Below are 9840 nucleotides of genomic sequence, written 5' to 3'. Positions count from 1 at the left end.
GTAGCTGGGAGATAAGCCCAGCCTCACCCATAACGGGACCCCAAAACACCCTCTTTAGCTTTGGCCAACCAGCCCCTCAAGTCTTTGTTATTTGGATGGGCCTCCTTCAAGCTTCCCCCCTGGGCCCTGTGGCTGAGCCCCACCCCTTTGAGAAGTCTCCCAGGATTGGTATATCCAGAGCAAGTTAATGGAGAGACCTGTATTTGATGTAGGGGGTGGCTTGAAAATTAATATCTTACTTTTGAGGTCAGACTTGGAGATAATGGAGTGAGCAAAGTGGTTGGGGAAGCAGCAGAGGTGGCCAAATGCATTTTTGAGTTTTTATTTCTTTAATTGGTGACCTTTCAAGTATCCTTTCCAGTCCTAAGTTCTACTTTCAGAGCCTAATGAGGTTCCTGTCAGTGTGCCCGGGGCCAGAATAAAACTCAACTGGAACATGCAAAAAACACGAACAAAGGCTCTATGGAGAAATACAAGTATCTATAAGAAGTACATGAAAGTTTTTGTTTAATGTCATAAAAAAATGAAACTCCTAAGGGTCAAAGTAGGGACTTCGAAGCCATTTTGTGGCCTTATGACGTCACTGCTAAGAGCAAGGCGTCACTCGCAAGAAGCCACAAGACCAGTGTGCGCACTGAATGGGAAGAGCACCACACCTCCGCCCCACCCCCGCCCGGCGTCGTCCTGCGGCGCTGAATTTAGTGTGCGCATGCTTGTGCATGCCCACAAAAGTCAATGGGGGGGGCGGAGAGAGTTCGTCCGCAAGTCCCGTGCTTAGATAGTCGGCGCGCGCAGCGCCTGCCCCGGAAGCTGTCTGCTAGCGGCGCGGCTGGGCGCTAAGATGGCGGCGGCGTGAGTTGCATGTTGTGTGAAGATCCCGGGGCCGCCGCATTGCTCGGTCCCCGCCATGGCCGTCACCATCACGCTCAAAACGCTGCAGCAGCAGACTTTTAAGATCCGCATGGAGCCTGACGAGACGGTGCGAGCCAGGCTGGATCCCGGGGGTGGGAATGACGGGATACGGGGGTGGGGTGGGGGCAGGGAGGCAGAGATTCTGGCAGGAGGGGCACGGAGGATGGCGCCGCAAGAGTCCAGCTCACCTTTTTCAACTTGCCTGACAGTTCCGAACCATCCTCTCCCCCCCCCCCACGCTGATCTTCTGCCTAGACCCTGGCGGCTTTGTCGGAGCTCACAAGCTAGTCTCCCGACGGCCCCACCCCCGGGCGCCTGCCAGGTCCCGGCTCTAATGTCAGCGCTCTCGCGGGGCACGGGAGCCGTGCTCGGGTTCCCGTCTGGGCTGCGCTCTCTGGGACGTGGGTTCTGAGTTCTCAGCTTTGGAGGCGTCTCCTCGGCGACGTTGATGGCCGAATCTGGGAGTAGTGGGCAGGAGATACCAACCGATGATGGCAGTGTCGTTGATAATGATAATAAACGGCCTTAATTTCAGTTGTCCATGGTTGTGGGCCGTTTGTTACTTGCTAGTTGATTAGTCTACTGTTATTATCACACTAAATATGGGAAACAGACCTGTCATTTGGAGACTCTGATTCCTCACTTTACAGATGTGTAAACTTAGGGTTAAGGTACTTTGCCATAGTCACATCAGCTCTGAGGAATGGCAGAGCTAGGGTTCGAATTCGGTTCTGCCTTATGTCAGATCCCACAGTCTAAACATTGTTCTGCTTTTTTAGCTGAAAAGAGTGTTTAGGACCTAACAAACATGGAGTGTAACTATGTACTTAGCACTTTCGCACTAGTACCCCACGAGGGAGACATTCACATCTCTTTTTTGTAGGTTTTTTAAAAAAGACTTATTTATTCTCTAGAGAGAGGGGAAGAGAGGGAGAAAGGGAGAGAACATGGCAGACATCAGTCAGTTGCCTCTTGAAAGTCTCCAATTAGGGATCTAGCCTGCAACCCAGGCAAGTGCCCTGACCAGGAATAGAACTGGCGACCTTATGGTTAGCAGGCCACGGCTGGCTCCACTGAGCTAGGGGAGAAACCCACAGATTTTTGTGAACTGTCCAATTGTTTGACTTTGGGAAAGTTACTTAACATCTCTCTGCTCCATTTTCTTTACGAAATGAGGCTAATGGTATCTATTTCATACAGTTATTTTGAGGCTTAAAGATGTGGTACAGCCCTGGCCAGTGTGGCTCAGTTGGTTGGGCATTGTTCTACCAACCAGAAGGTCAACAATTGGATTCCTGGGCGGGACACATGCCTTGGTTTTGGGTTAGCCACCTTTGAAATGCAACCAATTGAAGTTTCTCACATCAGTGTTCCTCTCCCTCTCTTCCTTCCTCTCTCTCTAAAAATAAATCTTTTTTTAAAATGTGGTACATATTTATAGTATGTAGCTATAAAAGGTTATAGTATATAGCCTTTTTAAGGCTATTAATAATAGCCTTATTAACTTAGGTACTCTCAGTAAAAACTGATTACTGTCTGCAGTATGGAATGAGGAATCTCCCCTAGAGATTCCTAATCTAGGAATCTAGGGAATCTCTCCTAGATTATGTTGTATTTTTCATCATACTTTACACCATCTGAAATACGTACTTGTTTTTCTTTTCTGCACACGAGTGTCATTTCCATGAGAACTAAGGTTTGTGTTTTCTGCTGTTTTTAGTACATAGCACATCAGAAGTGTTCAGTAAATACTCTTGAATATTGGGATGATCTGAATAAACTCAAATCTCCATGCTTGACTGTGAAGCTTAACTGTCTTCAGGGCTTTCAGCCTCTCCCTGCCAAACTAGAAGGAAAGAGAGAATCTTGGGGTTTGCAATGACTGTTTGTACCACTCTCTTCAGGTAAAGGTGCTAAAGGAAAAGATAGAAGCTGAAAAAGGTCGAGATGCCTTCCCTGTGGCCGGACAGAAACTCATCTATGCTGGCAAGATTTTGAGCGATGACGTTCCCATCAGGGACTATCGCATAGATGAGAAGAACTTTGTGGTTGTCATGGTTACCAAGGTGGGTGAAGTGTGCTGGTTGTGAGGATTACATGGATTACCTAGGGAGCTGGCAAGAGCCTGTGTGCCCATGAAAGATTAGCCATGAATAGGGTGGGGCCAGGAGGTGGCTGGATGTCAAGGCTTGATAGGGATACTGATGCCTGCTCCCTTTTTCTGGGTGTGACAGGCCAAAAACAGCCCAGGCACCTCAGTACCCCCAGAGGCCTCTTCCACTGCTGCCCCTGAGTCCTCCACATCCTCCCCGCCGGCCCCTGCCTCAGGCATGTCCCATCCCCCACCTACCGTCAGAGAGGACAAGAGCCCATCGGAGGAATCAGTCCCCACAACATCCCCGGAGTCTGTGTCAGGGTAAGGCAGGGAGCAGCAGCCCCAGTTTGGGCCCTGTCCTCCCGGCACATTCCAGCATCCACATATGTGGTCCTTTGCACCCAGGGGGAGGGCAAGATGCTGGAAATCAGGGTCCGATTTCTCTCTCTTGAATTTGCAGCTCTGTTCCTTCTTCAGGTAGCAGCGGGAGAGAGGAAGACGCAGCGTCCACGCTAGGTGGGTGAGTGGGTGAGCGGTACCTGGGGCAGCAGCGACTAGGAGTCCCAGCCATCAGCTGGGCCTTGTTGTGTGGGTTTGGGAGGGTCTGGGGGCTATCCATCCCTCTCCCTGGTGACCCGGACCTTGCTGCTCCCTCCATAGTGACTGGCTCTGAATATGAGACGATGCTGACGGAGATTATGTCCATGGGCTATGAGCGGGAACGGGTTGTGGCAGCCCTGAGAGCCAGCTACAACAACCCCCACCGGGCCGTGGAGTATCTGCTCACGGTGAGGTGGGGTTACTGCCTTCAGGGGAGGCTTCCAGGGAGGAAATGGGCTTAGTGCCCTGATGGGTCATCAGGGAGGCAAAACCTCATCCTAAAAGCCTTTGGGTCATGGTTCTAGCCAGGAAAGGCTTTCTGTAGAAGGCTGGACATGAGTGGAGGGGTGGGCCTCACCTGTTTTCTGCCAGGGCTGAGCACACAGGAGGGAGGCAGCGGGTGGTCTGTGCTTTAGAACTAAATAGGACCCCTGACAGGGAATTCCTGGGAGTCCCGAGCCAGAACACGGTTCTGTCCAGGAGAGCCAGGTATCTGAGCAGCCGGCCACAGAAGCAGGTGAGTGAGTTGGGAGGTGTGCATGTGGGGTGTCTGCTGTCAAGATATGTTTCTGGAAGCCCAGCCTAGGGTCTGACCACATGCTTTCCTCTTGCCAGCGGGAGAGAACCCCCTGGAGTTCCTGCGGGACCAGCCCCAGTTCCAGAATATGCGGCAGGTGATTCAGCAGAACCCAGCGCTGCTGCCTGCCCTGCTTCAGCAGCTGGGCCAGGAGAATCCCCAGCTTCTGCAGGTGTGGACCTGGGGGCTTGGTGGGAGTCAGTGCAGCCAACACCTCTCTCTCCTTCCCTGTGGTAACCACAGCTGGAAAGAGTGAGCCTGGCCCAGCACCCTTAGTAGGTGTTCCTCTGTACTTGGAAAGCGGGACTACCGGTCCCCTGCAGCTCTTGTAGAATTGGTGACCTACACTGTTTCATGTACTCCTCCCAATCACTCTGTGAGGGTGTGGGTACTGTCATCCTTGCCCTCATGGAAGAAGACACCAGAGGCTTGGAGCAGCCTGGCAGCTGGTGGAGTGTATGTGTGTCTGCCTCCAGCTTCTGGGTCCTATGCTCTGCCTTCAGTGTCTGAGGCTCTGACAGTGTCTCTGCCCCACATACAGGGGTGCTTCATACTTGCCATGTCAATAGGGTTGCCTTGCAGTACCCAAGACTGCTGTGTCCCAGTTGGCTCTGGGTCCTCCCTGAAGGCCTGCCTCTCCTGTTAAGGGTCTGCTGCTTTCCCCCCACATCTTCTCAGGCTGCACACCTGTTCTTTGCACTCAATCCTCCCCATGAATCATTCTGGGGCATTTAGTCTGTGGTGACCAAAATACATGTAACCAGCCCAGATGCTGTGCTCGTCTGTGGCTGACTGTGCCTCCAAGAAAGTGTTTTCCAGATGTCTAAGGTTTCGGAACAGACCCTCCTCCTATCCCACTGTCCCCACAGGGAGTAGCCTGGGGTTGCTTGAGCTGCAAGCCCTTAGGGCCTGCTAGGGTTGTCTTGTTACCTGTCACCTCTGCTGTACTTCCAGTCAGCCCAACCCTGAACTCTATCTCAGTGGCTGATACCTTATCTCCCACATGGTTGCCTGGCAGCCAGGCCTGTTTTCTGCACAGCCCTTAGGGTCCATTCTCCACCAGAAGCCAGCATCCTGAAAAAGCACTTCATTGATGTGAAAATTGTCAGGTGTACATAAAAAGAGTTGTATCAGAACCCCCAGATAGGCAACATCCAGACGAACTGATTTTTCAAAAAGGTACCCAGATTTACCCATCACCGCTGTGTCCCATCACACTAGAGGGCAATAGGAGAAAGTAGATCTGGTCTCCTCTTTCTTCTCATCTTTTGTTTTTTTCTTTCTCTTCTTTCTTACTGGTTTTGCCACAGGGATCTTGTTTTTGGCATTTGCCAAGTGCCCCATGCCCCAGCCTTTACAATTGGTTTGCCCTACCTGGAGGAAACTTCCTTCCCTGTTGGACCATATGTTTTTTCTAGCCCACTGACCACTCTACTGTATGCCAGGCCCAGTATTTACATTGTAAACTATTGGCCATTTATTTGTTTATGGCCTGTTTCCTCACCCTGGAATGTCAGATCCACCACAGTGGGGTCTGTTCATCACTGTGTTGCTATTTGGTCAGAGTAAGCACATTCTAGATAATTACTGAGTGAATGAAAAGGCAAGGGGTGTGATAGGCACATGGGGAGGTCAGCTAAGTGCTGTGGGTTACCATCCCTTGCCCTCTGTCGCCCACAGCAAATCAGCCGGCACCAGGAACAGTTCATCCAGATGCTGAACGAGCCCCCTGGGGAGCTGGCGGACATCTCTGATGTTGAGGGTGAGGTGGGTGCCATAGGCGAGGAGGCCCCACAGATGAACTACATCCAGGTGACGCCACAGGAGAAGGAAGCAATAGAGAGGGTAAGAGGTGTGGCTGAGGGGTGACCCTGCTGGTGGGTAAGCCCCCATGCCCTGCTCATACTTGCCCATCTTCCCACAGTTGAAAGCCTTGGGCTTCCCAGAGAGCCTGGTGATCCAGGCCTACTTCGCCTGTGAAAAAAACGAGAACTTGGCTGCCAACTTCCTCCTGAGTCAGAACTTTGATGACGAGTGATGCCAGGAGGCCAGGCTGCCTACTGCCCTCACCCTACCCCAAATCCAAGAAAGTTTTATAAAAGAAAAAGATATATATATATATATATATTCATGTTTATTTAAGAAGTGGAAAGTCAGAAACCTTAAAAAAAATACAAACACCTCAACTTCCCACTCTCCTGAAGTGGCTCCCATTCCCATCTTGGCCTGAGAAGACCTGGGCCAGACAGCTGTCCCCCTATCCCCCACCCTAGCCTAGCCTGCTCCAAGAAGCTGGCAGGGCTGGAGGTGACAGATGGGCCCTTCTTGGCCTCTGTCCCAGCTCCTTGCAGCCAGATGGAGAGGGCTGCTTACTTCCCCATCCCTCAAAGAGCCCCTAAGACCTCCTTACCCTTTGAGGGTGAGGGGAAGCTGGATCCCCAAACTTTTGATCTTCCACTGGAATGGCCCAAATCCTCCCTTCTGGGGTGAGCACTGAGAGGCCCAAAGCCCCTTCTGCAATCTGGCCTTGGCCTTCAGCCTGCATCCCTTTACTGGGGAGGCGGCCAGGCTTCTCCTATCTGGGGAAGGGGTAACAGCTGCTGTGGAGGTCAAGGCCAGCCCCCATCCCAGTACAGAACCGTGTCTCTGATAAAGGTTTTGAAGTGAATAAAGTTTTAAAAGCCCATCCTGTGGTCTGTGCCTGCTGGGGCTTCCCACTCCAGCTCATCTGGCTTTGGGAGCTAGTTGGGCACAGGCTATGTGGGAATGCCAAAAAGGGGCAGAGAGGTCTGTCAGCTTCTGCAGATGGGGGTTCACAATATATCCTCCTCCCTCAAAAGCTGTCTCATTTCCCCACAGTGGGCCACAGCCCCAGCTTGGTCTTGGAAGAAGAGCTGTTTCTTCCTGCCCCCCACAATCATCACCAGTCTGTTTTTTGGCTACACTTCCCCCCTGATAATTAATAGAGATTAATGTTGGTAAACAGAAGCCTTCTCCTCTGCCATCTGCTCCATTATTTCCCCATTGCATCCCCACTCTGCAGTATGGCCTAGAGTCCCCCAGTGGGCAGCACTAGGGAAGGGTGGGGGATTCCCTGGCCCCAGGTGTTGGGGAGGGGTAAGAGAGAGGATGAAGAACTCTCGGGGTGGTGGGGCTGTTGGACAGCAGGTTTTATTGAAAAAGAAAAACTCAGGAGCTGGGTTCCACAGAGGCTGTTGGGTCCTGGACTGCAGTGACAGCCAGTGCAGCAGCTCGTGCCTCCTTCTTCTGTCTTTGTTTTTCCTCTTTGAGGCGCTTGCGCTGCTGCTTCTCCAGGTCTTGCAGCAGCTCCTGAAAGCGGGCACTCCTTGGGTCCACGTGGTAGCCCAGGCGCTCCTGGGCCTCTGCCTGCAGCCGGGCACGCCGTTCCTTGTCTGCCTTCTCCTTCTCCCTGCGCTCCTGCTGCTGCCGCTGCCAGTTCTCAATCATCTGTGGCATCTTGGCCATGCGCTCTGCAATGAGTTGCTCCCTGCAGGGGTAGAAGGGTGGGTGGTAAGGGCAAGTGACACCCCGCCAGAGCAGCACCTATCTATCCACATCCCATCATCAAGCTTTTGCCCACATCTTGCTTCCCAGCTCCTCCATGGAGATGAAAAATTGGGAAGACTTTTGGTCATTAACAATCAGGAAAAGTTCTGAATAAGTGAAGAAACAGGAAGGAGACATGAAGTAATATATGACACACAACAACAGTCCCCAACCTTTTCAGCACCAGGGAACAGTTTTATGAAAGGAGGGGGCCCCTCAAGCTTGCCTGCTGTGGATGGTGGGGGTGGAGGGGTACAGGAGGTGGAGCTCAGGAGTTCCTAACAAGCCCAGGCCGCACATCAGCACCTGTCTGGGGCCAGCCCCGGGTTGGGGACCCCTGACCTAGAGCTTGAGAGGGCCAAGCCCCATGAACTCCCAGGATTAGATCCCAACTTAATACTCACTGAGCTGTCTACTGAGCCATTTACCCACACCATGCCAGGCCATTTCCATGGATATCATCATTGACTACCTAGTATATATCATGCTCAGTTCTAGGCACAGGAGTAAAGGCAATGCATGGATTAGACCTTTTCATTAGATCTAGGGATTTGTAGGTGCCAGTTACAGCCCCAATTTAAGAATTTGAAAGGTGAAGCTGGAAGAACTAAAGCCCCAAGACCAGGTTATCCAGCTGGGGTGGGGCAGAGACAGGAGACTGAGGTTCACTTCTCATCTTTACAACTCACTGGCTGACTGGATAGTGACTCCTGACTCCACCTTCTAGGCCTTAGTTTCCCTATCTCTAAAATGAGAGTGACCTCTACTTCCTCTTAGAGCTGCGGTGAAAACAAGAACAATTAAACACCAGGAACACAATTGGCCTGCTTCTCCAGCTAGTCTGCTTTGGCTGGCTCTTCTCTCCAGGAAGTGGCACCATCCTGATGCCCTTAGTCTTGCCTACATATTTTGGGTCAAGTCTAACCCTTTAGGACCTGCTTCTGAGTCTGTCTTCTGCCCTTAATTACAGATCCTGTCACTTTCCACTCTCTGGACCCAGTCACACTGATGGGCTGGTTGTTCCTTAAAGTATGTCCCTACCTCAGGGCCTTTCTTTGCACTAGTCGTTCTCCCTACCGGAACATTTTCCCTGAGATATTCCCATGGCTATGCCTGGCATTCAGGTGTCTGCTTAAATATCAAGTTTAAGTCTCAAACCAAAGACGCTTCTTCCGCACTCTTCACCAAATTTTACCTTCCTAATGGTTCTCTGTCGCCAGTTGAAACATTTTGCTGTGTTCCCCGCACCTGGGACAAAGCCTTGCAAACAGCAGGCGCTCACTAAAGACTGGCTGATGATAAAGTGTTTGGCAGCTATGTGAGCATGCGCATAAATCTACATGCAAACTTTGTGATAAGCCCCGCTGGAGTACAGTTCACTCACTCGGCCTCGGAGAGCGCGGCCTACAGCCCAGTACCTGTCTGACCATACGCACGTACCTGGCCTTACGCTTCTGCTCTTCTGCCAGCTGCTGCACCCGCACTGACTCCTGCATGGCCGCCAGGCTCGGGTACCATTCACTCTCCTCTGATTCCATCTCGCGCAGCTGTTCGTGCGATGGCCACAGCGAACCAGCGGCCACCCCGGAGGCTGCGCCGTGCCGTGCGAACTGCTTGGCCGCGTAGCGCGGCCCCAACTGCCAGCGCGGAGTCAGCGGGTCATTTGGGTCTGGCCACCAGGGCCCAGGCGAGCGGCGCGGGGGCGGGGGCGCCCGGTAGCCACGGAAGCCTGGTCCCAGGGTCGCCGCCAGCCGGAGTAGGCTATAAGCCTGCCGCACGGGCGTCGCCATTTTGGCCGTGCGGGGGGCCTCGAGGGCCCGGCCGAGCTGGCCAAGGCGCTGCCTGCGCGCGAGGTCCCAAGGGGGCCGTGCAGGGTGAGGAATGTGTCGCTGGTACCTCAGTTCAGGCCAGTGGGGAGAAGGAAGGGTGTAAAAATGTTTTATACTTCTTCAGGTCTAACTTAAAAATTAATTTTAGCAGTTATTTATTAAAATGGTATTTACGTTTTAATTTCATATATTTAAAATAGCATTTGATTTTAATATTAAATAATTTAAATTATTTAAACAGTAATTTGAATATTTATGTA

General features: G+C 52.0%; 2 protein-coding genes across 2 annotated transcripts; one reads left to right on the top strand and one right to left on the bottom strand.

Annotated features, from left to right (window-relative positions):
- The first annotated feature begins 801 nt into the window (after positions 1-801).
- Positions 802-6870, top strand: RAD23A (RAD23 homolog A, nucleotide excision repair protein). Its single transcript, XM_037145758.2, has 9 exons — positions 802-979; positions 2817-2978; positions 3147-3328; positions 3468-3523; positions 3668-3795; positions 4046-4124; positions 4223-4356; positions 5865-6029; positions 6109-6870. The coding sequence occupies exons 1-9, from the start codon at positions 908-910 to the stop codon at positions 6220-6222; spliced, it is 1092 nt and encodes a 363-aa protein (XP_037001653.1). The 5' UTR covers positions 802-907; the 3' UTR covers positions 6223-6870.
- Positions 6871-7330: 460 nt separating this feature from the next.
- On the bottom strand, positions 7331-9568 carry GADD45GIP1 (GADD45G interacting protein 1). Its single transcript, XM_037145760.2, has 2 exons — positions 9192-9568; positions 7331-7692 (listed from the first exon to the last, which is right to left on the bottom strand). Exons 1-2 carry the CDS (start codon positions 9539-9541, stop codon positions 7374-7376), a joined length of 669 nt encoding a protein of 222 aa, XP_037001655.2. The 5' UTR covers positions 9542-9568; the 3' UTR covers positions 7331-7373.
- Between the last annotated feature and the right edge of the window lie 272 nt (positions 9569-9840).

The sequence above is a fragment of the Artibeus jamaicensis genome, unplaced genomic scaffold (genome assembly GCF_021234435.1).
Source record: "Artibeus jamaicensis isolate MK-2021 breed Jamaican fruit bat unplaced genomic scaffold, CSHL_Jam_final contig_3290, whole genome shotgun sequence".
Classification (NCBI taxonomy): Eukaryota; Metazoa; Chordata; class Mammalia; order Chiroptera; family Phyllostomidae; genus Artibeus; species Artibeus jamaicensis.
This window is presented reverse-complemented; position numbering and strand designations above follow the sequence as displayed.